At 56.6% G+C, this 26,026-nt stretch overlaps 1 protein-coding gene across 2 annotated transcripts; it reads right to left on the reverse strand.

The window, feature by feature from the left end:
• Positions 1–7,078: 7,078 nt before the first annotated feature.
• WNT4 (Wnt family member 4) lies at positions 7,079–22,404 on the reverse strand. Of its 2 annotated transcripts, XM_065855058.2 has the most exons (6): positions 22,211–22,341; positions 19,918–19,998; positions 11,047–11,282; positions 8,697–8,828; positions 7,959–8,101; positions 7,079–7,737 (listed from the first exon to the last, which is right to left on the reverse strand). In XM_065855058.2, exons 3-6 carry the CDS (start codon positions 11,192–11,194, stop codon positions 7,270–7,272), a joined length of 891 nt encoding a protein of 296 aa, XP_065711130.1. In that variant the 5' UTR covers positions 11,195–11,282; positions 19,918–19,998; positions 22,211–22,341; the 3' UTR covers positions 7,079–7,269. The 2 variants fall into 2 exon arrangements, with proteins under 2 accessions (XP_065711130.1, XP_065711129.1); XM_065855057.2 differs by lacking the exon at positions 19,918–19,998 and having other exon boundaries at positions 22,211–22,404.
• Between the last annotated feature and the right edge of the window lie 3,622 nt (positions 22,405–26,026).

Raw genomic sequence — 26,026 nt, forward strand, 5'->3', positions numbered from 1 at the left:
CTGCAGAAAAGCTGAAGTTTTGAGGCTGTAAATCACATGCTTTGTCAGATGCTGAGTATCTTTGGTTCCTTTCGTGGAGGCTGTAGATATAGGAGGGAAGATGCAGGAGTACTTTTGGTGTCCTACATCCTTTCCTGGCCATGGCAATTTTTCTGATGGTTGGTTGACATGTGGTGGGAGCAAATGGTGTGTCTCTTGTTTCTGGGTCAGCAAAGCAATGCTTGTACATGCGTGTAATTGAAATCATCTTGCAGGCCTAAGAATGAGAACTGGAGAGGCTGATGGATTCTCAGGTTATGGTGTGGGGAAGAAGTCACCGTTCTGCTGAGCTCCTGCCTGATGGAAAAGGACCTGGGAGTGTTGGTGACAGCAGCTGAACATGAGCCAGCGTGTGCCCAGGTGGCCAAGAGGCCACAGCATCCTGGCTGGTACCAGCACTGGGGTGGCAGGGCAGTGACCGAACCTGTGCTGGGACCTGGGGAGGCCAAACCTCAAACCCTGGAGTCACTTTGGGGCCCCTCACACCAAGAAAGGCCTTGAGGTGCTGGAGCGAGTGGAGAGAAGGGAACGGAGCTGGTGAGGGGCTGGAGCACAAGTGTGATGGGAGCGGCTGAGGGACCTGGGGGTTCAGCTGGAGAACAGGAGCTGAGGGGAGACCTTCTGATCTCTGAACTGCCTGAAAGGAGCTTGGAGCCAGGGGGGTCGGGCTCTGCTCCCCAGGAACAAGCGCCAGGAGCAGAGGAAATGGCCTCAAGTTGCGCCAGGGGAGGTTGAGGTTGGATGTGGGAACAATTTCTTCCCCAAAGGGCTGTGGGGCATTGGAACAGGCTGCCCAGGGCAGTGCTGGAGTCACCATCCCTGGAGGGCTGGACAGACGGACATGAGGTTCTCAGGACATGGGGCAGGGACAGGGGTGGGTTATGATTGGGCTCAATCCTGAGGGTCTTTTCCAACCACAATGATTCTGTGACTCCGTGGTTTGGGTTCCTGGTCTGTACCCAGTAGTCACTTGTGAAGGGAAGTTCTCTGACTGGTGGTTGCCGGCTTTGCACCCCTGCTGGGCAGCCTTCATTTGGAAAGGGCTGGGGGTGATGGTGAGACCTTCTCATGGACTGAGTTGAGCCACCACCCAGCTCAGGGAGGCTGGCACATTTGCAGGGACAGGCTATTGCATTTACCAAACCCTTCCTGTTATGCCGTTGTGTGCACGTGGAGGGGCTCACGCGGGTATTTCTGTGATGTCTTGCCTCTCCTTTGCATGGCTACGATTACGGGAGCAAAACTGCAATGGTGAAACAACCGTCCTGGACCAGAGCTGGAGGGACAAGTGGCCTCAACAGCCGCTGAGGGGTTTTTTTTCACTGCTGAGCAACTGATTGTAATTAAGGCTTGCGATTTGTGCTTTCACTCGTGGCCGATGGAAGGAGAGGACCCCTGATGTATGACTGAGCTGCTTTGGACTAAGCGTCTGGTGTTGTACAACCCGGGCAGGCTGGGGATCTGCAGCGGGATGGAGGGTCACCCAGCCCACACGCCTTCAACAGTGAATAGAATGAATATACTCGCTTATACATGTTCTCTGCATCATGAAGTTAAAAGCGATTTAAATATTCTGCGTAATATGGTCTCTGGAATTTCATCCTCATGGACATGAAAAGATCGAACTTAAATTTGTGTGGGGTGTTATTAAAAACTTTCCAGACAGAAGCCACCATGTTCTGTTGAGCTCAGGCATCATCCTTCCAGCAGCTGGACAGCAGGATTGTTAATGGTTGGACTTGATCTTCAATGTCTTTTCCAACCAAAATGATTCTATGATTCTATGATTTTATGATTCTATGATTCTGTGATTCTATGTGCTTGAGGAAATATAAATGGTCAGATTTGGGATTTGCCAGGTCAGGAGGTGCTGAGGGGAGCTTGTGGCTCCTGAGGCCCAAGCACAGGCACAAGGATGGGGTTTGTGTGGCCCCATCTCTGAGCCGCTGAGGAGGGGCTGTGGCTGCAGGAACATCCCGTCCGTACCTGCAAGAGACGAGGAGGGTTGCACCTGGTGTGGGTGCCGCTTGAGCTCCAGATGTTGACGTGGCCCAGCCTAAACTCCAAGATGCTGGGCCTGGTCCTCAGCCCGGCTCCCGCTCCGTCTTCCCGCTCCCCCTCCGTGGGGTGTTACAGTCCCGTCTAAGGCAGGTTGCACAATTTATTTTCCTGTGCTTAGCGCAGGATTTTGGCAGCCAGGGTCGGGAGGCCTCTCAGAGGAGCGCTGGCTGGGAGCCCTCCCGCTGTCACGGGACCGCGCTGCTGTCGAAGACTCCGCTCCGCCGGGCGTCCTTCAGCGCAGCCTTGGCCATGGGGCTGCTGGAGACAGTGCCCAGGCGGCCAGAACACCGCTGGCATCTCCAGCAAGGGCAGGTGGGAGCAGTGGTCACCCCAGCACAGGTGTTCTCCTGCCAGACTGAGGTGGGACCTGTCATTTCCAGCTCCCGTGATGTGGCAGCCGTGAGGACTCATCCTTTTGTGCCGTTGCCCATGCAGAGATGCTGGTCTATCCTCAGAGCATCTTTGCTCAGTGGTCTGTGGGAAACTACAGCGGGTCCGTGGATTCACCGACAGAGGGTATGGGAGCAGAGATCAGCCTTGAAGATATGAAGGCCAACCCGTGAGAAAGATGGGAGTGAAGGAGTATCCAGAGATGTTAAGGATGTACCCACGAGAGAGAAGGGAGTAGAAGAGTAACATTGACAATAGCAAAATTCGCCAATGCGATGTTACTGCTGTACCTTGTACCAATAGTGAGGAGACACATGAATTGGTAAAACTGTATAAAAATGCACGTGTGACAATAAATGGCATCTACTACTTTCATCCTGGAAGAACTTGGTCTATGTTGTTTGTCTGTCTCAACCATGACAGTGGTCCCAGGCTCTTGTTTTCTGCTGTCTCCATCATCCAGATTCTCTGCAGCCAGCTGGTAAATTCATGTGGGTAAAGGGAGAGCAGGAGATACAGGAAAGTTACTGTGGTCACCGCTGCAGGAATGCGCAGTGGGATTTGCTATTACGGTCACTGATGGTGTAAGGGAAGGAAAGGATGTGAGTGTGAATTCGTGCTCTGTGTGAGCACCATCAGTGTCGTCCCTGTGATTTAATGGCTTTGCGACGAGCGCGGCGGGTGAGGCTGAGCGTGCCCAGGGAGGGGGGATGAGATAGTTGGGAGTGATGGAAGTGCTGGTGGCCAATAAAGGGCACGAGGGTGATGCAGCCAAAACAGCTGGAGAGGAACATCAGCTCTGTTGTGCTCAGACTGGAGGGTGGAGAGGTGGCAAACATGGAGCATGGGGCAGCTGAGGTTGAAGGCACCGTGACACGTGAGGTGGGTTTTCCAGGAGAAAAGGTGAAGAAAAAAGAAGGAGCAGAAGATGGTAGTGAAGTTGGGAATTTGGGGAATGGGAAAAAATCACGGAGTTACCGATCTGCTGGAGCAGGGTGGGGAGGACTTGAAGGGGATGTCCTGTTTTTGCCATGATGACCTCGAGTTGGCAGTGGGACATCCAGGAAGGTTTACGAGTGGGAGAGGCCGGGTGGAGGTGTTGGCCTGTGAGTCCTTGGGAGGGAGATGATCTCACTGGGGAGAGGGTGTCGAGGGGATCGAGGATGGGGCCCGAGTGGGGCTGGTGAGCGTGTGGAGGGATGCGGCGGTGGGGAGAGGCTCAGCGGGATGTTCGGTGATGCAATGGGTGCAGGGGACAGGCTGGGCGGGTAGAGGAGGAGGACATGAACGTCTTGCTCCATCCATGGTTGCAGAGAAGCTGGCATCTCCCTGCACCTTGTTCAAGGATGGGGGTGAGGCACGTCTTGGTTTGATCACCATGCTGGGCAGTGGTGTGGGGGTTGGAGACATCCCTCACCTGGGGCTGGAGCTGGAGCCGGAGGGGAAGGGATGGAGCTGGGGAGGTTGTGGGGTGGGTTCCACCGTGGGAAGGCAGGAGCCATTTGAAGGAAGGGTTTTGGGGAGGCTTGGTGCTCATTTTCTCCCATCCTACCATCCTATTTCTGCAACAATACTTAAAAAAATAGCCCTCAACTCCTGCCACCCATGGAGGCCAAAGTGAGAGGAGCCATTGGTTTTACCATCAACCCTGTGGAAACATGAGCCTGGAGAGCACAGAACCAGAGAGCTACAACCAAAGAAAGGAGACATGGCAGAGCATTACTGCAGCCTGTGCTGAAGCAAGCAGCTCCAGAGCATGGGGAATGGCATGAAAAGGATGCAGCTGAGAGCCCCTGGCTTGTGGAAGGACAAGGGACAAGTGACATTCGCTGGCTGGGAGCAGCTTGGAGCGTGCTGGGCACCTGGCACCGCATCCTCTCCACACCCAGCACCTGCGGCACAGGGATGGAGGCAAAGAGGCAGCAGGCCCCTGACTATGCCTCCATGGGCAGGTCTTGCCCCCTACCACCCAAAGGCACCTCCAGACCCCTGGGGAGATGTTTCCAGCAGCACGTGCAGCTGTGGCCCCCGGCTGCATCAGGGGAGGAGAGCGCTGGTTTCAGCAGATGAGTATCAGTGCCCTCGCAACAGGAGGAAGTCACAGACTTACTGAAATCTCAGATAAGTGGCCTCTTAAGCCCGTGGTGTGTCAAGTGGATCAGGCAGAAGATGAGCAAGCAAGCTCTCCTTCCATCGGTGGGACAGCAGATATGGAGCCTGTGGCCCAAACATCTCCCGAGGAGACACAGGAGCTGGGACAAGGACAGCCTTAGTGTCCCCTTTACACTGTCTGAGGGCACTCTGGGCACCTCTCCCCCCAGGTAAGGACCAACCACCATTAGGTGTTTGCAGCACGTGCTGGTTTACACAGCCCAGTGGAGCCTGATTGCCAGGAGAAGAAAAGCCTGTGGCTCATTCAGCACAAGCTCATTATTTAGTAGACAGAGTAAACATGAAAAAAACAAAGGCATTTTCCCTCCGTCCTCTCTGGTGCTGAAATGTGCAGTTGTGAGAAGAGCCAGAGCGCTGCGGAGCCGGGGTATCTCCGGGTGACATTTACAGGGCTCAGCTTTCATCACAGCTTGGAAAAATCCCTTGTGCAGAGATTATCTCCACACTGATCTGGATTGTCTTGTTCAGCTTTGGCCCTCATCCTAGATGGACAACGAGCAGAAAACTTGGCCAGTGGCCTGAGGTCTGTGGCCTCCTCTGCATGAGCTGGGAAGTGGAGGAACGGCCTCCAAGGTACTTGAGAACTTGCAGCCTTATGGGGGCTAAAGAGATGGAGCTGGGGCGGGGGGGCAAGCTCTGAGGGTTTAATCCTGCACCCTTGGCCAACTGAGCCACTGGGAGAGGTAACCCCTGCTCTGGTGAGGAGATCTCTGCTTGGTGCTGAAGTGGATCAACCCATGGTGGCTCCACCTCGGGGTGTCCCCGCGTGTCAGTCCCCCCAACCTGGCACCCTTTGCTGAAGGTTTTTTGGGGCTGGGCGGGCAGGAGGGAGGCACTGGGGGGATGTTCGGTACAAACCTCCCTCGCCCTGTGCTGCATCGAGTCAGTTGTCAGCAGCCTCCCAGCCAGATGGTGTCTGGAGACCTTCCAGCGACCACAGCCTCTCCCCCAGCCCATCACTGCCACAGCCCAGACGGGATTTAATGTATGTCTGCGCGTTCCCCCAACCTTTCCCCTCTCGAGATGAAGAGGGGAAGAAAAACAAGACTGCAGGTTTGCAAAGACCCCCAGCCTGGAGGGCGATGGTCTCAGCTCTGGGCTTTCCTGGACCATGCAGGGAGTGCCCAGGTCGCCCGGGAGGGCTCGGCGATGCCACCCCACGCCAGCTCCTCCCCACACGGCGGGCAGATGTTCCTGTTGGCTCGAGGTGCCATTTTGAGGGATTTTTTTTCTCCGCTCCACTTTTGACTTTCGACTCGCAGACAAGTGGGTGAGGGAGAGAGGAACCAGTTCCCGTTCCACCTCCCCTCGCAGTGCCCCTCTGCTTATTAGTTCTCCAAATATTCCGTCCTGCAGCCCGGTGGTGAGGACGCTGCGCTAATCCGCTCGCGGGCGGAGGGGAGCGGGCAGGACAGCGCCATGGCCCGTGGCATCGCTCCAGGACAGCGCTGGGAGCGGGACGGGGCAGCTGGTGTGGGGCACACACGGCAGCACCCCCTCCCCGGCCCAGCAGAGCACCAGCGTCACCATTCCCCCCAGCAGCATCTTTCTCCTACCTCCAGCAATTGCTCCACTTGATAATTTGGTTGTTCTCAGGAGCTGATGGAATGGGGACTGTCCCCATAGCTCACACCAGGTGTGGAGAACAGGCACGTGGAGGGAGAAGAGACTTGTTGGTGGGATGCTGGTGAGCTAGGTGGGGGCAATTATGGGACAGAGGGAAAGAAATCCCCTGGGATTTCCTCCCAGCCCCATTAAGAGTCATTGGGCTGTGGGTACCATGGCCTCCCTGGACCCTCTTCGGTCTCCAAATGAAGAAGATGCTGGAGAAGCAAGGGGGTGAGGGGGTTTGCGAGGGGAACGTGAAGAGAACGTTGTGTCCTCTGACAGCCCCAGGCAGCTGCTGAGGAACTTCTGGAGATCAGAATGGCCACTGGAGCTGCTCCAAAATCCATCTACTGCCAGGGAGGGCACTGAGCATCCCACAAGGGGATGCAAGAGTGTCCCATGTTCCTCTCATATACTGCTCAGCATTGCTGGGCTGTCCCTGCATTGAGCTGAACTCCTGGGGACATTGCCACCCTGTCACCATCTGCCCGTCCTCTGCACGGCTCCCAGCTGCACACCGCGGCTGCTCCATCCCACCCGAGGCTCAGCCAGGCCCAGCAGTGCTCTGGGGTGCTCAGCGCTTGCTTTAAACAAATTAACCACGACAGAAGATACCGAGTGCCTAATGCTAGTCTCAGCTTAAACACCTCCCGTTTGCAACGCTCCGGACTCAGCAGGAGCTCATCCGACGAGAGCAGGTGTCACGCAGGTCCCCAGCCGGTCACCGAGAGCAGACACAGGACAGCGAGGGGCTCTGGCTTCAGCAATAAAAAAGAAGCAAGCAAACAAAGCAAAACAAAACAAAAGCTGACAATGATCAATTTTTTTAAACTTTAAATATTTGTTTTTTTCCTTTAAAATCTGTTTTCCTCTGGGGCTCTGTCTCTGTAAAGGGCTGTGCTCTCCCTGCAGCATCTGGGTTCCTTCCCCAGTCCTGGCCGTGGGGCAGGGGAGAAGCAGGGTCACTGAGAGGGGTGGACGGGCGCTCCCCTCCCTGCATCACCGGCACGTGTGGATTTCCACCACCCGATGGCAGGGTTTGCACTTGACGGAGCAGCACCAGTGGAATTTGCAGCTGCACCTCTCCACAACCTCCACTTCGTCCGTATGAAAGCCCCGGCCGCAGCACATCAGCTCGCAGCCGTCGATGGCCTTGGAGGTCTTGTTGCACTGCCGGCCGCTGGTGCCCAGCACCCCGTTCTTGAGGTCGTGGTCACAGAAGTCAGGACTGGAGTCCAGGTAGACGAGGTCCTCGTCTGTGTGCGGCTTGAACTGGGAGTTTTTGGGCACCAGCACTTTGGTGGATCCGATCTCGCTTTGCTCAACCTCCGTGGCACCGTCGAATTTCTCCTTCAGGACGTTGCCCACTTTGCGGAAGGGGGGCATGGCTTTCCAGCATGTCTTGAACTCGCAGGAGCCCGACACGCCGTGGCACTTGCACTCCACCCGCATGTTGTTCAGGATCGCCTGGAGGAACAGACATGAGGAACAGGATGGGACCGTCAGCTCGGGATGGACACAGCGAGGAGGGTGCAACGTTGGGGTCTGAAAGGGTTGTGCAGAAAGCAATGCCGATGCACATGAGCTGATGGGATTAAATGAACCCAAAAGCTCAAGCAATCGCTGCAGAACCCAGCTGGGATGCTGCAGAGCCACGATGGCTGCCTCGGTTTCCCCCTCACCATTACCTTCCTCCCCGCCTCGTTGTTGTGGAGGTTCATCAACGCTCTGTTGGAAGAAGCCCCTTTGCTCCTCTCGCGGACATCGACGAAGGACTGTGAGAAGGCCACGCCATAGGCGATGTTGTCGGAGCAGCCCGACCACTGGAAGCCTAAGGCAGAGAGCAGGGGTGAGGGAGGGGACAGCAGCCTGCCTCGCGCGCCCGCCCCAGCCCTGCGCTTGCCAGAATACAGCTGCCTTGCCACCCCTCTGTCCTGCTACCCACTACTGGGGGAAGTGGGGAAGCTGGGGACTGTGGCCCTGGGGGGACATGGACAAGATGCTTTCTCTGCGTTTTTGAGGGACTCGTGGAATCATAGGATGTCCTGAGTTGGAAGGGACACACAAGGATCATCGAGTCCAACCCCTGTCCCACAACAGTTCACCCCGTGTGTCTGAGGACGGTGTCCAGTCTCTTCTTGAACACTGTCAGGTTGGGCTGTGACACCTCCCTGGGAGCCTGTTCAGTGTCCAGCACCTCTGGGTGAAGAACCTTTTCCTCATGTCCCACTGACCCTCCCTGGCACATCTTCTGCCGTTCCTTTGAGTCCTCTCACTGGCCACCAGAAAAGAAGAGATCAGCCTCCCCTCCTTGTGAGGAAGCTATTGCAAGATCTATTTTTTTAAGACGTTTTTCCTCCTTTCTGGGTGGCTCCAGAGCGGACATTCCCACCCTTGGCCGTTTCACCCCCCCCGTGCGTGCTCACCCTGCGGGCTGCCCCCCTGCACCGTGCGGTCGCATCCACACTTGTCCAGCTCGCCGCTGCTGCAGGCGCGGGTCACTGCGAAGGCCACCCCTGCCGAAGAGATGGCGTAGACGAACGCTGCCTCCCGCGTCCCTGCAACAGCAAAACCATGGTGGGAAACAGGGCAGCGAGCCTGAGGTGCAGCAGAGGTCCTTCTGGAGGGTGAGCAGCCAGGTGGCCAAAGGCCCTTGATGGGCTGTTGCGTGTGTCTCTGCTCCCCATCCCTCCTCATGCTGTGGTTGCACATAAACCCTCTTGGAAAGCTGGTTTGGAAACTGGCTCTCGATAAAACATTTTGGTTGGGAAAGACCCTCAAGATGATCAAGTCCAATTGTTAACCCAACACTGGCACTAACCCATGTCCCTGAGAACCTCATCTACGCAACACGTTATGCAGACCTATCAAGTCAGGTCCTTTGCTTGGTCTCTTCCTCCCAAGATGGGGTGGCCCACGCAGGACTCTCACCCTCCCCACTCCCACATGCTGTTTGCTCAGTGCCAAGCCTGGACCAGCCTCAGCAGACACCTCGGCACTGGGAGATCGTTTGCAGCACTGAGAGCCCCGTCTTGCAATAGCGAAGGAGCTGGGAACTGCACCACAAGGTTAAAAACATGAATGCGATGGGCAAGCTATAACCTGGCGATGAGGGAGATGCAATGTGGGGAGAGCTCTCCAGAGCTTGCGTGGAGCCTTGTCTGGTGCTTGCAGGGCACTTCTGCCAGGAAATCCTTCCTGCCTTCAAAATAGTTGGCTGCATTCCCCACCCAGGAACACCCCCTGCAGCTGCAGATCTGTGCCATCCTCTGACACAGGGTCCTGCAGCTCCCAGCATCTCCTGCATTACGCTGCAAAACCCCATGCTGCTCTCAAAGCGCCTCGCAAGGCCACACTGGTCCCCAGGGCACAGCCCCGTCCCAGCTCTCGTGTGTACCTATGTGGTACCACACGGTCGGGAAGAGCTTGTTTGGGAAGTCAGGGGACGTCCCGGGGCATAAACACACAGGGCGGCCTGGCCAGGGGTCAGCTCTTGCAACACCCAAATCCTCACTGTCCCCCGAGGCCAGCTGAGGACACGGTTCCTCTGTCTCTGAGCAAGGAGGGTTGGCATTTGGGGTAGTCCCGTGCTCGGGGTCGAGGGGGGATGGCTCGTGAGCAGACATCACCCCGGCTCGCCGGTCGGACAGAGGGCAGCTACTTTGGTGGTCGCAGCCCAGACTTTGGTGGCCCAGCTGCAATCTGGCCCCGGCGGCAGCGGCTGGGGAGGACCCAGCCTGCGCGGGGACTGAACCGCCTCCAAGTTAATCGAGGTTAATAGTAGGATCGTGTTGGTCGGTTTGTGCTGTGGCTGCCTAAAAAGAGAAGACTTTTAGTTTCTGGTATTTCTGGTATTTCCAGTCCCTGAACCTTCACAAGAAGAGATCTTCACCCCTGTGTTGAGGGGAGGAAAGTCAAACAAGAAGCTGGGGGGAGGCTTTAGTCTATGGGTCCTGGGATGGGAGGTGTTATGGTGCATCAAGGACAGCAGTGGCACCCGAGGGGTGGCCAGGGCCGCTGTGCTGGTCTCCAGGGGTTGCAGAGGGGTTTCCCCTCCATCTCCTCACCCCGATGCTCTGGGTCCTTGCCTGGTTTGATCACAGCCCTGTGCCTCCGGACGCCTCCGTGCAGCCGGGGTCAAGGGGGCTGGGGCTGCCCCGGCCATAAATCCCCCCATGAAGGCTGCAGCGGGGTGGTGGCAGGGACGATGCTGCTGTCCTCGCAGGGTCCAGCTGCTGCGTGTTTTACTCGCATCTGGCGGCAGAGGGCTGTCCTCCCGAGGGCTCCGCTCCAGCGCGGTGTTACCAGCCTGGTCACCGCTGAGAGACAGAATCAACCCAGCATCCTGCTGCAGCCTCGGCTTTGCAGAGCAAAGCTCCTGGGCTTGGCAGGGCAGAGATCAGACCACAGGGTGGCCATAGGACCCTGCTCGAACCTGGCATGTCCTTGTGAAAGCTCCAGGCTCTCTGGATGCCCTCAGCGGGTGCCTCCATGTGATGGGCACCCACTGGGCGTGAAAAAGGTTTGGGAGAGGAAGCATCCAGCAGCTGAGAAACCACCAGAGTCTGGATACGCTGTGCCAGTGCAGTCAGAAAAGCCCCATGGAGATGCCCAGGGAAGACCTGTCAGCCCCAAGATCCAGCACTGGGTCATTCCCTGCTCTCCCCAGCTGCTTGCCAAGGGGCGTGCAAGCAAATCCCACCTGTAGCCCACTTGATGCTGCCGTAGCCATTCCGCCATGCAGCAGCACCCCCAGCACACGTCCTCCCGGCTCACCTTGCGTTACCACCTTGCCGAAGACGGGCAGGGTGTCCAGCGTGGAGCAGTTCCAGCGGCGGTTGCGGAACTGGTACTGGCACTCCTCGATGGCCAGCTGGGCCCCGCGCCGCACCGAGTCCATCACCTCCAGGTTCCTCTTGCACATCTGCACCTGACGCTGGATCAAGCCCTTCAGCTTCTCGCAGGTCTCCTCCTCGGAGATGCTCCCCACTGAAGACAGCTTTGCCAGGTACCTGCCGCGACAGCCAGCACCACTGGTTAGGAGATGAGAGCTGGGGGAGCATCAGCCCGTGTGCAGCTGGGACACCCGGCACCGCAGGCAGTGAGGAGACCCCCCACAGCTGAGACCTGCCGTCCATCTCAGATCACCTTAAACACGCTCCGCAGGATGCGATTTTGGCTGGCAGAGAGCAAGCCCAAAGAAAACAACCATCCCTCTGCAGCCCTGTCCCAGGGAGCTCAGCTGCTGGCTCCCCTTTGCCTCTGTTGCCTGCAAGGAAGATATTTTCAGCGTTGTCTGAATGTGCCCGGTCAGGTCTCCTGAGTACCGGCACATCCAAGTGCTACTAGGAGAAGCCAGAGGGCTCTGGAGTCAGCCAAAACAAGCAGGACAGGCGCTCAGCTGCCAGCTCCAGCTGCCACACAGCTCCTGCAGCCAGGCTGTGTGCTCATCACCGACAAACATCACCGACAAACATCACCGACAAACATCACCAACAAACCACTTCCCTCCCGGAGCCCTCTCTGCTCTGCCAGTCCCAAGGATGGCCCCTGGGACCTGCCACGCTTCTTGCCAGTTGGGATTCAAAGAGGGCTTCAAGGTGGGGGGCACAGAGTCAGGAGCAAAACTGCACATACTGAGCAGCTCCTCCGGCAGCCCGGCTTGTGAATGTGGCTGTGAGGTCTTTGCTGACCTGGAAAAGACTGGCCCTGCGTGGTGGTGACCACAAGCTCTGCTTCCATCGCCCCATCCTCAGCAGAAGGAGTTACAGAGCTGCTCTGAGTGTCGGCATTATGGGGAAAGGGGAGCTGCCCCTTTTGGGACAAGCACCCCGCAAGCTCTTGGCATCTCCCCACTGAGTACGTGGGCACGATGGTCCACCCAGCACATCCCAGTGACCTGCATGTGTGCGTGTCACTCTGTTTCCCAGGTACATCCTCCTGCCCCAGGCTCTGGGTCCCCAAGGGGTTTCGAGACAGACCCGCACAGCTCGGTCAGGCTGTTGGATAATCCCAGATCCTCTCTCTGTGCCCGTGCCAGCCTGTGTCCAGCCCAGACTCCCTCCGTCCCGTGGCTGCTTTAAGTGACGCTGCCACCGGTGCAGCCCCGTCCTGCTGCGAGCAGCGAGATCCCTGCATGGACGGGGAAAACTGGCGCTTGCACCCGCTGACCACGCCGGGTTCGAACGTCCTCGGGATCGCCAGCGTCAGCTCACGTTGCTGCTTCGTCTGCACCAAGAGATGCGAGTACCCAGCGAAGGCTTTTTGGAAACCTCATTCCTTGACTCTGCATTTCCCAGCCCTACTGAGCCTGTGGGTTTTTTTGTTTGCTTGTTTTTTTTCCTCCTCCTCCCGAGTTGCGACATCCTGCTACGGATTTCTCCTTTGAAGCCCTGCTTGCCTCCGAGAAGTGACTGTGCAAAAGTGGCTCCTGCTCCCTGCCCGTTCCCATGTGTCCCAGGAGCCAGATCTGCTGACTTCAGCCACAAAATCAAGTTGTCACAGCCTCTTCCTCCCATTAGCCCTGCCAGCCTGCCCCAGGAGGAGAGAACAGGATTTTCCCTTCTGTGCATCAGCAGAATTATTCACCAGCTTGGTTTCACGCTTACAACTGGGGGGGGGCATGGGAGACGATGAGAAAGTGTCCGTGGGGAGTCTGCATGGCGAGCCGTCAGAGGCATTCAGCTTTCCTTCTGCGTGGAGGTGACTTGGTGCAATGCCTCTCAGGCAGCGGGAAGTGGCAGGCGGCCGTGGTTTCAGAGCCAAGTTCTTTTCTAGCCTTTATACCAGCAAAGCATCTTTGCCCAAGGCTTTCTGCTCCTTCAAGAGAGCCCTGTTTGCAGAGAGATGGCTGGCTTGGAAACCCCACTGTGGCCAAAGCCAGGGCTGCCGCCTCTCTGCTGGCGCCCACACCATGCAGCGGGTGTCCTGGTCCCCGTGCTGTGGTCCCGGACATGGGGTGTGACAGTTGTGGTTCCTGCATCTCGCTGGACTCGGCTGACCCAGGATCAAGGCAGCAAACCAGCCCTGGGAGCTGTGAGGACGTTTGATGCTGAGCAACCCTGGAGTGACTGTGACAGCTCTGTCCCCTCGCAGGTCCAGCCATCATCTCAGTTTGGGCACAGAGCAGCTGACACACAGCAGAGTGGTGAGATTCCTCCCAAGACACTATGGTTTGGTTGATCCGCTTTGAGCCTGGAAGCCAAGAAAACCAGATTCTGCCTCCAGTACTAACCTCTTGTGCTGATTTGGCTTTTCCCTCCTCCTGCAGCTTAAGCAGCATTTATCACACCAGGGATCCAGCTCCTGCCGAGCAGCACGGCCGCTCCTGCCGACAAGCCCGTGCCCGGTCTGACCGCAGGCACCTTGGCAGGAGAGCGCTGTGCCGCAGGTGTAACAGCTGCACGAGCATCAGCTCCACTCGGGATGGGGCATCTCCTCCTTTTCTGACATATTTCCCAGCTCGGTGGGTTTCTCCAGGCGATGCGGAGCTATAAATTCAAAACGCACATGAAGAAAAGCGTGACAAGAGCCTTTCAAGCCTTTCCAAGTAGATGCACCTGATAAGATGCCTCCCCAGCAAGCACTTAATGCTGTTTGGGATGATAAAACAAAGGCCAAGGATGCTTCAAAGATAGGTTCATCTCTCCAAGAACAGGTCTGGTAATTTGTTTTGCAAGGCAGGCAAATAAGATGAAGCTATCCAGAACGGTGCTCTGGCCTCTCTCCCCTATGACAGGTCCTCTGGGTGCCATCATGCCTCCTCAGCCAGGTGCATCTGCCCCTCCTTGGGGATGGAGGCAACTATGCCCAAAATCCCGTGGCCCCATCAGACTTCCAGCATCCTCCCAGTCTCCTGTGCCCTGTGAGAACTATCCCTGCTTTCCAAAAGAGGCATTTATTTTTTTGGTGGGGGGAGGCTGCCATCATGGTGACTGGTCCAGGAGGGATCCAGGGGCTGAGTCAAGGATGCAAGGAAGGAGCTTTGTCAAGCGCGGGGCAGCTCCAAGCCCCTGTCACACCACATTCAGGGACACTGGGCAGGAACCTCTCACCTCTTTTCCCATCTCCGGGGCAGCCGAAGGGCGAGATAAGAGCTGGGAAGCATGCTCTGCCCTCACCAGCACTGGAAGATGCTCCCACCCCGCAACTCACAGAGTGTTTCTCAGGGCTGGGGAGCCCAAGAAAAGCACCAAACCCATCTGCAACATCCCACGGTCACCACGGAAACCGGGCTCTAGCATCACGCCTGGTCCTTGATGAGGTCCTTGCTCCAAGCTTCATTTTCCTGGACTGAGGTGGTAGAAACTATGGACAAAGGCTGTCAGCTCTGCCCATGCAGACCGCAAGGCGGGTACAACAGCAGCAAACTCAACAGCTCCTGCCTTCGTCTTGGTATCACATCTTGATTGCTGTGCAGAGCTCTAGATTATGACTTAACTCTCACATGCAGCTCCAGAACAGCCCCGCGTGCGGAAATAAAAAGCCCCAAGTAATAGCATATTTTCTTCATTTTCCAAGATTGGGAAAAAAAATGCTTCAAGGGGTGAGCTGCTGTCCAAGCTGTTTGTTCAAGTTTTGTCTTCTTGCTTCATCATGAAATTTATGTTTCTTTTCTCCTGCCTTTAAATCCAGACGCGTCACTCAGAGAACAGGCTCCCTTTTAATAAAAGTCACTGACTTAACACAAAGCTGACAGAAAGCCCTTCCTTTTTTTCCATCCACAGCATATAGATCAAGATTGAAGCCCCGTAATTTAAGCAGCTGCAGTTGATCCACCCTGCAAGATGGCAAATACGGAAACCTCAAATCCAGGGAGCTCTGAAAAGGAGAGGGAGGGGGAAAAGCCCTGCTTAAATAAAGAAATAAAAGATAATAATTTCATGAGGAAGAATAATTGGTGGAATGACAAGAATACATTGGAAGGGCCACAGCGGTTGGCAGACAGAGCCAGAAGGAGAGGGGAGGGCATTCCCTGCCGTGGGAAGGTGTGGAAATTCGAGTCATTGACAAATTCTCAATAGAGGTGGGGTGGGGAAGATGCAGCAGATGTCTTGGAGAAAGCAGAAATCTCTGGTGTTTCTTTTATTTAAACAAATGAGCTTCAAGTGTGAGAACTCTTCGCATTGTCTGATTTTGGGAGATGGTAACAGTCGGACCCAGGCCAGTGGTATCAGCGATACCTCACCCAGAGATGCTGGAAGTAGGATGAGCTCAGAAGCTTCACCCTGTTCATAAACACCCAACCTGCCTGGGACATCAGCCTGGCCAAGGCCACAAAGGGCTTGTTCAGGTCTTGAGCTGCAGAGATGCTCTGGCTCCGCTCCTCTCTAAGAGGCAACTTCTGCAAACGTCCCTCTGCCCATGGACTTGCAGCACATCTCTGCCTCTTGTGGCTGGAGGCGCAGTCAGCCAGTGACTCAGGGACACACTTCGGATTGAAACCGCCTTGTGCAGAGAGGTTTCCTCTGAGGAAGAAGAAGAAAATGCTTGTTTAGGGTGGAAAAACAAAAGTGTATGAAGATGGACGGATGCAGAGAGAGGAATGGACCAGGAGCTATGGAGAAGGGAATCAGCTTTTCCGTGTTGCTTTCCCCTTCCAAACAGATAGGAGGCATGGAGGGGCAGCTGAGGGCTGGCAGGTCAAATGACGCTCTAGGTGGGCCAGAATGCCCACGTGCTTTTGGTGTCTCACGCTGGCCATAGGACCACTTTCCCCCTGCCGAGGTCACAGGTACCACCCGCATCCTTGGCCTGGTTCAGCAGCTCTGCCGCCCTGGGCACGGTCCTGGCGGGAGCTGCCGGAGGCCCGCAAGCTGCACGGCTGCCTGACACAGCTGACGGCTCTGCAGCAGGACACGTCCCTCCCAGAAACTCAGCATCCCCCTCCGGGACGGGATATCCTGCCTTTCCATCCCTTCTAAGCGTAAAGCACAATTTACAAAGTCACCATCTTCCTCCCTGGAAGAAAAGCAGCTCAATCTTCCCTGTCACAGCTCCTGCACATTTCATCTCTTGGCTGAAACTGTGCTTTTCACACTCTAATCTCCACCTCCAATTAACAGCTGCCAAAACAGTCTCCCAGGAGGAGGCACGGCCACGCTCACCGTGACCTGTCTGCAGATCTGCAGCTCCGCCATCTGAGCTCAAACCTGAACCTACAGCTCAAACCCTGTCCCCCAACACCCTGGACCCTGCACCTCACACCACGTGCACCCAGCAAACACCCACGCGCCAAATGCTGGTGGTGGCCTGTCACCCTGTCACAAGTGTCCGGGGACAGTGAGGTGGCCCAGCTGCTGGTCCCAAGCCAGTGCTGCTCCTTGGCTTTCTGGGCATCCGTGGGCAATGTCTCCACTTTGTAATGGGGAAGACCAGGATGGGAACTGGGAAGACCCTGAGAAAGACTCTGGAAATCCACTTTGGATATGTAGGAAACATCCTCTACCGCATCTTCCTTTGTAAGTCAGCAGAAGCTGCTCCTGGGCTCAAACACAAAAGCCGTACCTCGCTGCAAGAGGAGGCAAGTGCAGGCCACGGGCTGAGCTCTGGGAATTCCCCTCCTGCAGCGCTCCAGGCTAGACCCGGTTGGAAAAATCCCGGTGAATTTTTAGTTTTGATCAGAATTTGCAAATATGTGGCGAGAGAAGCCTTCTGCAGGATTAGTTTGATCTCGCCCAACTTGCAACAGACCCCAGGCTGCTCTCCATCCGCGAAGATGCTTAATTAATTCCCCCCCGCCCCAAGCACAACACTGGCTCTGGTTCTGCTGAGCCAGCCAGATCCTGCCCAGCGCCTCCCCAGCGCGCGGAGCAGCTCCTGCAGAGCCCCGAGGATGCTGGGGGTCACCCACAGGGACGGGGCGCTGACACCCGGGGACGGAGCCAGACAAAGGTCACCTGCACGTTGTGTCCAGAGCAGAATCGGCCATTCAGGCAGCCTTGGGTGACTGAGATCATTGTGGATTTGCAAGGCTTTCAAGCTTTAAGAAAAAAATCACCGAGTATTGTAAGAGCCAGCATCATTGCGCTTGTAAGGAAATACAGAAGAACCTCCTGGAAACGGTTAACCTCCAGGATTGCTCAGCAATTTCATCATCTTAAGAAAGCCCAAATAAATGGCTCTAATGCATTTCTCTCCATCTGCAAGAATGAATTGAGAGGACAGCAGAGTAACATAAACATCTTTCTTCAATGTAAGAGTCCGGTTCTGACTCATGGAGTCACAGAAAACCATTGCATGAAGTCAATCTGCTTCTTGCTTGTGCTTGGAGCCGATCTGATCCTGCACAACCCGAGTGCAGGGTGGTTTTCCCTCACTCATGTCCTGCAATAAGGCTCTGCTGCTAAGGACTGGGGTGCAGTTCTATTTGAGACTTCCTTAGGAAAAGACAGAAATGCCCATCACGGATCGCTCCTGCACCCTGGCAAACAGCCTGAAATCCTCCTGCGGGCAGGACCAGAGCTCAGAGACGAGCCGAACTGGCTGGAAGTCCAGTGCCCAGGTGGGCAGAGGTCTCTCTCAACCCTGAAAGCCGGTCTGTTTTCATCGCCGAGCTAAAGTGAGCTGTTTTTGTCAAAAGTGGCAAGACTTATAAATAAATACAAATCAGTAAATATTTCCTGGCTAGTTTCACCTTCCCTCCCGCACCCTTAGAGAGGGGGTGTCACTGATTTCATGCACCAGCCCCGCAGACCTGGTGGGATCCCTGAGTGATGCAAAGGGCACCCCAGAAGTGAGCGACGCTCATCCAACCTACAGCAGCCCTCAAAGCAAGGAAATTCTGCATTGAACCCAATCTGCGTGACCCACCGTCCTGGCCGCTGGAGCAGATGGGACCTGGGGAACGTTCTTGAACCCGTCCTTGCACCAGAAGCCGAGAGCGCGGGGAGGGGAGCGGCTCTGCCCCGCAGCCTCCGGCACCTGCCGAGTCCCGGTGCGGGCACAGCGCCCGACGGGGAGCGCGGGACCGGCTCCTTGCCAGGTGGAAAATGGAAGGGTCGCGACGACAATGCGAAGAATCTCATATCAAATCAAACCAAGCCAGGCTCAAGGTGAAGCGAGCTCTCTCCACTACCAAAGCCGGGGAGACTCACCTTAGTCTGGTTTGAAACCAGAAGGATGCAAGTGTAGGAGCCAGGCACGCTTCTTCCCAAAGCCTCTGCATTGCAGAATGACCTAAAGCGGCACAAAATGAGCGCTCAGGCTGCTCTTTCAACATCCCCACTGCAAAGCTGGCAGGGATGAGCATGGAGAATCGGGCTCCGCGTTTGCAATGCACCTTGTGATGTTCAGGTGAAAGGGGCCAGAGAAACCCAAACTCCTTCTGTCCCTCCCTCCCTAGCCCTTAAAAGTGGCTACTACTGTAGAGCAGCTGCTCAGCCAGGCGTGTTCAGACACTTGCAAGGCCTTCAAGCTTTCTCAGAGTGCTCAAATTCAAATTTTCTAAAGGGTTTAACAGCCCATCTGTGCTCCTGGCCCTTTAAACCAAGTCTCAAGCCCAGACGGAAGTTTTAAACCCCTGTAAATAGGGGGTAGATGGAGCTGCCGGTGGCACACCCTGCTCTGCAGCGGCATAACCGCATCTCAGGCTACCCAGTGCACACATGGGGAGCCTCCTCCAAAGCCAGTTTTAGCTGCAAGGAAAGTGAGAGAGGCTGTAATGATTCCCAGACAGCTCGATAAACAGGGGTCTCGCCCATGAAGGACCCTGCCCCATTGTATCCAATGCTTTCCAGGCTCGGCAATGGACTCGCCACTCAAACCTCTCAAGCAGCTTCAGGTCGCAGCGGCCCCGGTGCCCGCGCGGTTCGCGGGGCTGGCAGCCACAGCACGCTGCACATCTGCTCCTTCACCTCTTCAGGTGGATCCCCTCCCTCCAGAGCAGATGAATCCATGAATAAATGAGGAACTAACGACTGCTCGCCCCTCACCTCCCACTGAAAACAAAGCCTGTTGCTCCCATGCTGGCTTCAGGGAGGTGCTCGTTGGGCTCCACAAAACACCCCCGGCACCGGGATGGTTTTGGACCACGGAGAGAACGTGCTTCCGTATTTAACCACATTACTGCACGTGCAGGTTCGAGAGCTGAATCAAGTCTGGGAAATGTGAGTTGCTTTGGAGAGTAACTCAGCTGTTTCCCTGTATAAAGCACGTCCCCGGACTCCTCCAGAGATAAAGCAGAAGCCAGGAGGACCTTCCCGCACACAACCAGCTCGATCTAACCAGCACTAACTACAGCCATTGATTTAATTTTACAGCTCTGAAGAGGCAGGAGGAAAAGCTTTAAAGCTCTTGAGTTTCCAAAGGCAAGAGGAAGAGCAAGCCTGGGGCTTTCACGAGAAGGGGGAACAGAGCATCTCTTCAGATTTGGAGAAGTTTTCTGGATAGACAGCAAGCCAAAGAGCGACTCCCAGAACTCAGACACCGAGAAAACACCCCTGAGGTTCTCTCCATACCCAGAGAGAAAGTAGCTTGGTCTGTTTAATGAAAAGATTTGACAAAGGCCCTTCCAGCTCAATGGTCGCTGTAGTGAAGGGATCCCCTCAAGAGATACCGACGCCGTCCCCCTTTTCTATGGGATGGGGTGGCTCAGAGGACACCATTTGCGTGGCCGAAACGAGCCCTTCCCCACAAAGCCAGGCTTACAGAAAACCTTCAGCTCAAGTGTTGCAAGCAGCGTGTCTCCAAAGCGCTGGGGGAATGCGAGTCCGGACAGGTCGAAAGAAGCTTTAGAGGAAAGAAAAAAAAAAGAAAGAAAAAAGTCACAACTGAGCTTAATCACTAATCCAGCAGGTTTCTGGAAAAGCAAACTCCACCGTGCGCTGCCGCCCAGCGCCCGCACCTCTGCACCTCCGCGCGGGAACGCGCTGGATGCGGCGCGGGCGCTGGGCTGGCGGCGCGGGACGGGGCAGAGCCCGCCCGAGCCCACACGCGCGGGGCTGCGCGAAGACGTCCGAGGCACACTCATTCCTCGAATATCTGATAACTCCTGGGATCCTTCTAACTCTGTTTATTGCCTCCGGCAGCCTTTGTTTCTGATGTGAGAAGATAAACAATGGGAATTGTCTTAATCCTAAAGGCAAAGAATAAAAAGCACCGAGCGGGGGATGATGCTTTTATCACGATACATTTGCAACATCAAAAAAAGTTGACCCCCCCTTCCTTTCAAAGGCACTGAAATGGATCTGCTTTTCCTCCCCTGTTGGCAGGAATGAGCCCTGTGCTCTCCGGCGGCCGAGCCTCCTGCGCCCACCCCTCGCTTCGCCCGCACGGACGGTTGCACACAGCCCTCCCCGGGCTTTGCCCTGGAACACCCCCGCCTCGGCTCCCAAATACCATCCCAGCTGCGTGCGGTGCCGGGGACCGGGGGGTCCCACCTCTGTGCATCTGCACTGGGCGGCTCATTGACCTCACTCGAGAGATCCCCCTTTGCCAGACCCTTCCCTGTGCCCATCCCGGGGCAGCCGGGGCTGCTTCTCTTTGGGGACCTGCCCTCATCCCACTGGGCTTCCTCAGGAGGACTTTCTCCCTGCAGGAGAAACACTCCCACAGTTCCCAATATACCTTCACCCGAAGCGTGACAGCTTAAAAGACCACCTTGATAGCTGCTATGATCCACCCACCACTTGCCGGAGACGCGTGGCATGCAAGTCGCTCCATCTGGCAAGGGAGGAGCGGAGGAGGACGAAGTACTAACGCATCCCCGCAGCTATGGATCGGCGAGCACCTTTTCCCACCCTAGGACACCTGGAGAATGCAGCTGACCTGGTCCTTTCCCCGGGCACAGGGAGCATCCTCCAAAACCCCCCTATCTCCCGCAAGCCGAATCTAAAGCGGGGAGAGATAGGAGCTGTATCCAGAGGCAGAAAGGACTCCTTGCGCAGGGGATGTGCTTGTGGGACTGTGCCCACCTCGGCGCAGGTGTCAGGAGAGGCACAAACCACTCGGGATCTTTCATGCCGACAGACCCAGAGACTCCCCACCCGGCTGCAGTGAACCTGCCCTGGCCGGTGGAGACCCGAGGAGGTGGAATGGAAGTGGCCCGTGTTCCCAGCCTGAGAGCGGGTCCGCTGGGCGCGAGCAGCGGGAGCTGATTAGCTGACAGCAGCCAGCGACGCTGGGAGCGGGGCAAACGCCATCTCCCATCAGAGCAGATTAATTAGGAGAAACTGACCGCTTCGTTCAAAGTTAGGTGGGAAGGTGCTGTCGTGCTCCATCCCCTCTGCCCCCGGGGGTCTCCCCGGAAGACAGTCCCACCGCCTTGGCAAACACGCAGGAATTTTCCAGAATGATTTCTGCCCCTGTTTACCTTACACATTATTTCAGTGTTTGTTCACCAGGTTCCCAGTGTCACCAGGCTCCTCTGCAGCATGCAGCAGCCCCCCACCACCCATTGTCCTGCCGGGAGCAGGGGTCTGAGGTGTGGGCAGCGCTGCCCGCCACAAATCCCCATGGTCGGCACGCTCGGCCGTCCCAGCCCTGCCAAATCCTTCCCTGGACCGCTGGCCCTCGCACGGCACCTCGCCAACCCCCGGGCCCTGCTCTGACCCGATGCCCCGACCTCCGTCCTCTCCCGCTGGGGTCTGGATTTATAACTTAAGGACAAAATGGGGACAGGGGCTCGATAACGAGCCTCTGTCCAACCAGCCTCGGTAACACACCGGATCCGAGCGCCCGGCAAGGGCTGGCATCCTCTGCAGCCCCCCTGCCCGGGGTGCAGGCTGCCACCCCCACTGCCAGCAGTTTGGGGGATCAGAGGGATCGGGGTACCCAGTGTGACAGCGACAGGAGCCCAATGTCCCGCTGAGTAGCGAGCAGCATCGTTGCCGGGGGTTGCACCCCGAAGCTGCCTGACCCCGGCGGCACCTGCTCCAGCACCCCCGGGGGGATCAACAAGTGTCGGCGCCGGTTCCTCCCCCCTCGCCCCGCGGCTACTCACAGCCAGTTGCTGGCGTTGGCCGAGAAGGTGGCGAGGATGATGAGCAGCAAGGAGCGCAGGAAATACTCCGGGCTCATCCTGGAGAACAGGCAGCGGGAGAGCGAGCGGAGCCGGCGGCGGCAGCTCCCCCCGGCCCGGGGCAGCCGCCGCCGCAGGTGGGCGCCGGGCAGGAGCGGCGGCGGCGGGCGCTCCCGGTGGATGCGCCCGCGGCGGCCGCCGAGCCCGACTGTCAGCTCGGCCGGCCCATCCCGGGATGGAGCGGCGGGCCGGGGGCGGGCCGGGGGCGGGGGGAGCCCCGGGGGCCGCCCCGGCTCCGCCGCTGCCTGGGCGGGACCGGCCGCCGGGGACACCCCCAGAGGCGGGACGGCGGCGGGGAGGGCACCGGGGGCTCTGCCGGCTCCCCCTGCTCCGCTGCAGCCCGCACGCTCCCGGCAGCGACCTCCGAGACCCCCCGGGTGGGTTTGGTGGGTGCCGTGGGGCCGGGGCACGGGGGATTTGCTTCTCCCCAGAGCTGCGGGGGAGCTGCATATCGAGGAGAGGAGGAGCGGTTTTTCGATCGCATTTGGTGTTTTTAGGGTAATTTCTGTGGGGCTGTGAACAAGCAGAGCTCTCAGGATGGGGCCTGGCGCTGCCTCGGGTTTTCTGCATTGCTGGGAGCAGCCTGGGCATCGCCAAGACCGCCTTCCCCATCAACCACCACCCCTTCGGTCGGTCGGGATTTCCCAAATCCCAGTTGGTGAGGATTCACAGCCAGCGCCAAATTTTGGCATTTGAAAATTCGTGAACGAGGAGAGGGGCCGGGGGGGTTCTATCAGGAGGGAATTCGGCCGGAGGGGCAGCAGGGATGAGGTTGTGAACCGTGGTGTCTCCGCGGGGCTGTCCCCACACAGGGTGTCCCTCGGGTGATGGGGCTGTGTGTGGGGGGTGATGCTTGCCCGGGTGTTGAGGCTCAAATGCACGGCTGGAGTTGTCTGGGAAGGTCAGCTCCTGGCAGTCCCAGGAGCTATGGGCAGCGTGGCTTGCCCTGTAGTGGGGATCCCCATCTCCTCCGCCCTCCACTGTGACTCCATCTATCCCCAGAGGTCCATGTGGGCACAAATGACTTAATTTAAAGCTGGGAGTGACACGAGATGGCTGCTCGGTGTGAAATCCAAGATCCCAGGCAGCCAAAACCCGTGCACCGAACCTCCTCCTGACAATGTTATTAGTTAGGTCTATTACTAAAACCTCTTGCTACCATCTCTAAAATCCTGCCAAGCTGGTTTGGAGCTATTCAAAATTCCCTTTGTCTTTCAACTCCATTTTCCTGCTCTCAGTGTAGCCAGGACACACTTATTCAAAGCACGGCAACTTGTGCTGGGCTGCACACATGCCTGTCTAAGTGTATTACACCTACTTTAAAATCTCTGCATTAGTTCCCTGTCAAAGCGAGGATTTAATTTCAAAGTGCTTTGACTTATATTCCAGCTCCTGACAGGCGGCAGCCCACCCTCACCTAGTCATTCATCTGGCTTTCACGTCCTTGCTGATTATCCCGGTTGAAAGCGGGATGCTGGCTGCTTTGCCGGTGAATCGGAGGTTGTTGCTGTGAGCCCCGACTGGGTAATTCAGTGCAACTGGAGCTGATTAATCTGGCTCATCGCTCAAGACAAAGCCGTGGCCTTCCTCTGGCTTCTAATCGCTCTGGGTGTTGAGTGAAGTTGTCAGGAAGGCAAGAGCTAATTGAAAGGCTAAGGGGAATGAGAGGTTAGAGGGCCATGGCTGACTGGCCAGAGCCACGTGGGTCCATGGGAATATAATATTTTTGGGCCTCAGATGTGTTACTCGCCCCCACAATAGAGACACCAGAGGGTTCCACAGAAGCCAGAGGGGTGGGCGTGGTCCCAGGTGTCTGCGTGGTTCACAGGGCCACCCTGGCTGGTGTGGACACCTGCATCCCAAGGAGCATCCCTGGCCGCGGTGCTCTTGGTGCCAGGGCTGGCAGTGCTGCCACAGGCTCAGGGCGCCCTGAGCTCTGGCCAGGGCAGCTGTGCTGGCAGGATGGTGTGGTGAGTGCCTGACATGAGCTGGCAGACCTCTATGAGATGCCACAGTTTGATTTCCCAGGGCCCTTCATATGGGCCCCTTGTGCTCTGGGTGTTGTGAGATGCTCCTCTGCCCTTGGATGTCCCCTCCCAACACCTGGCTCCAGACTGGTTTTGCTGGCCCTGTGCTGAGGGCAGGTTAGGTGGGTCAAAGAGGTGTTTGGGAAGGCAGGTGTTTGGGACAGTCACTCTGCTCCTCATCCTGCAGCAGCACATGCTGCCACCACTTGACCCCAGACGCCCTGGAGATGCCTCCCTTTGCCTTCCCACCTGCAACACGCCTGCCTTGACACCTGTCCTGGCCTGGGCAAGGAGTTAAGAGCATGTCCACCTGCTTCTGCAGCAGGTTGGCGCCACTGTCTCCAGCAGAGCAGGTAGAGCAGAGGGGAACATCCCGACTTACCCAGCAGGAGGGGAGGTACACGCGGAGGCACAAAGGTCAGGCTGTTTGCAGCAGACACAGCGTGAGGTCGCGTCCCTGGGATGCGTTGGGACTGGGGTGTCCACAGGGTGATGGATGAGAGCCCCGTGCCGAGAGGAGGCAGATGCAGACACATCTGGAATGAGTCACCCTGGAAGGAAGCACCGCGTGAGCTGTCTGCGGGGATGATAACAGCGTGGCTGGGCAGGAGGGTGTTTATTTTACAGCCGCTGTGGTGGAGGAGATGATGAGTGTGAATGGACAGGACATGGAAATGGGCACGCACCAGGTGAGGGGGTCCCTCGGCCTTTTTAAAGGTGCCTGTGAAGCTGTTCTGTTGTTACCTGCAGACCAAGCGCTTTGTGCGAGCTGGCCTGTTGTTCAGAAGATGCCAGGTTGCTGTAAACACTTCAAAGCACAGATGATTTGGAAGAGAGGAAGGCCCAGATCCAGGAGAGCATTTGAGGAGGTACTAGGACTCCTGGCCTTGTGTATCGATGCGGAGAATCCTGCACAGCTGGGTCCCTCCTCTGCCACCCTCCCAGGACAGTGGCGGGGGGAGAAGAGCTCTTGTCACCCCCTATGTGGCTTGGAGCTCAGCGCCTGCTGAACCCCAGCACTGCAGGGCATCGCTCTTCATTACTGCCCATGTGTTGCTTTAATGAACATCAAAACCCCATTAGATACGAAGGCTCCCTTTGATGTGTAAATATTTCAGTGGAGGGGAAGAGGAATAAAATGCACCTGAGGAGTGTTTCATGGGGCTGCTCAGATGCTTCTCTGTTCAAAGGCTGCAGAGAAATTACCATTGCCATATTACAGGCAAGAAAAAGGTCCCAGCGGTGGCAGCAGGACCAATGTGGAAGCACAGAGGTTGCAAAGGTCTGTGCCAAGTGTAGCCGCACTCCGGATTTCAGTGATGGCCCCAGAGTTTGCCAAATGGGATTGAAAGTGGGGTATTCTGTAGTCTGGACGGTGGTCTCAGCCATGCGATGGGGAGCAGAGCTGTGAGAAAGAGGGAGGCAAAGCTCATGGGTGAATGTGACGCTGTGGGGGTGGACGCTGAATAGAAATAAATTCTGTTTTGAACTGAATGGAACATAAATATCGGACACTTAGCAACAGTACATGTATTAATCCTGTCCTGGAGAAAGGAGAAGCTGTTCTGAGAGCCTCCATACCAGAAAACACAGGACAATTGTACTCCTTTATAGAAACCTGTGGTTTTTCTGATGAAATTTATTTCAAACTATCCAAACATTTCAGAGCGGCGCTGATGACTGCTCAGAGAAGGTGCTGTATAGGAGTGCA

The sequence above is a fragment of the Patagioenas fasciata genome, chromosome 23 (assembly GCF_037038585.1).
Source record: "Patagioenas fasciata isolate bPatFas1 chromosome 23, bPatFas1.hap1, whole genome shotgun sequence".
Classification (NCBI taxonomy): domain Eukaryota; kingdom Metazoa; phylum Chordata; class Aves; order Columbiformes; family Columbidae; genus Patagioenas; species Patagioenas fasciata.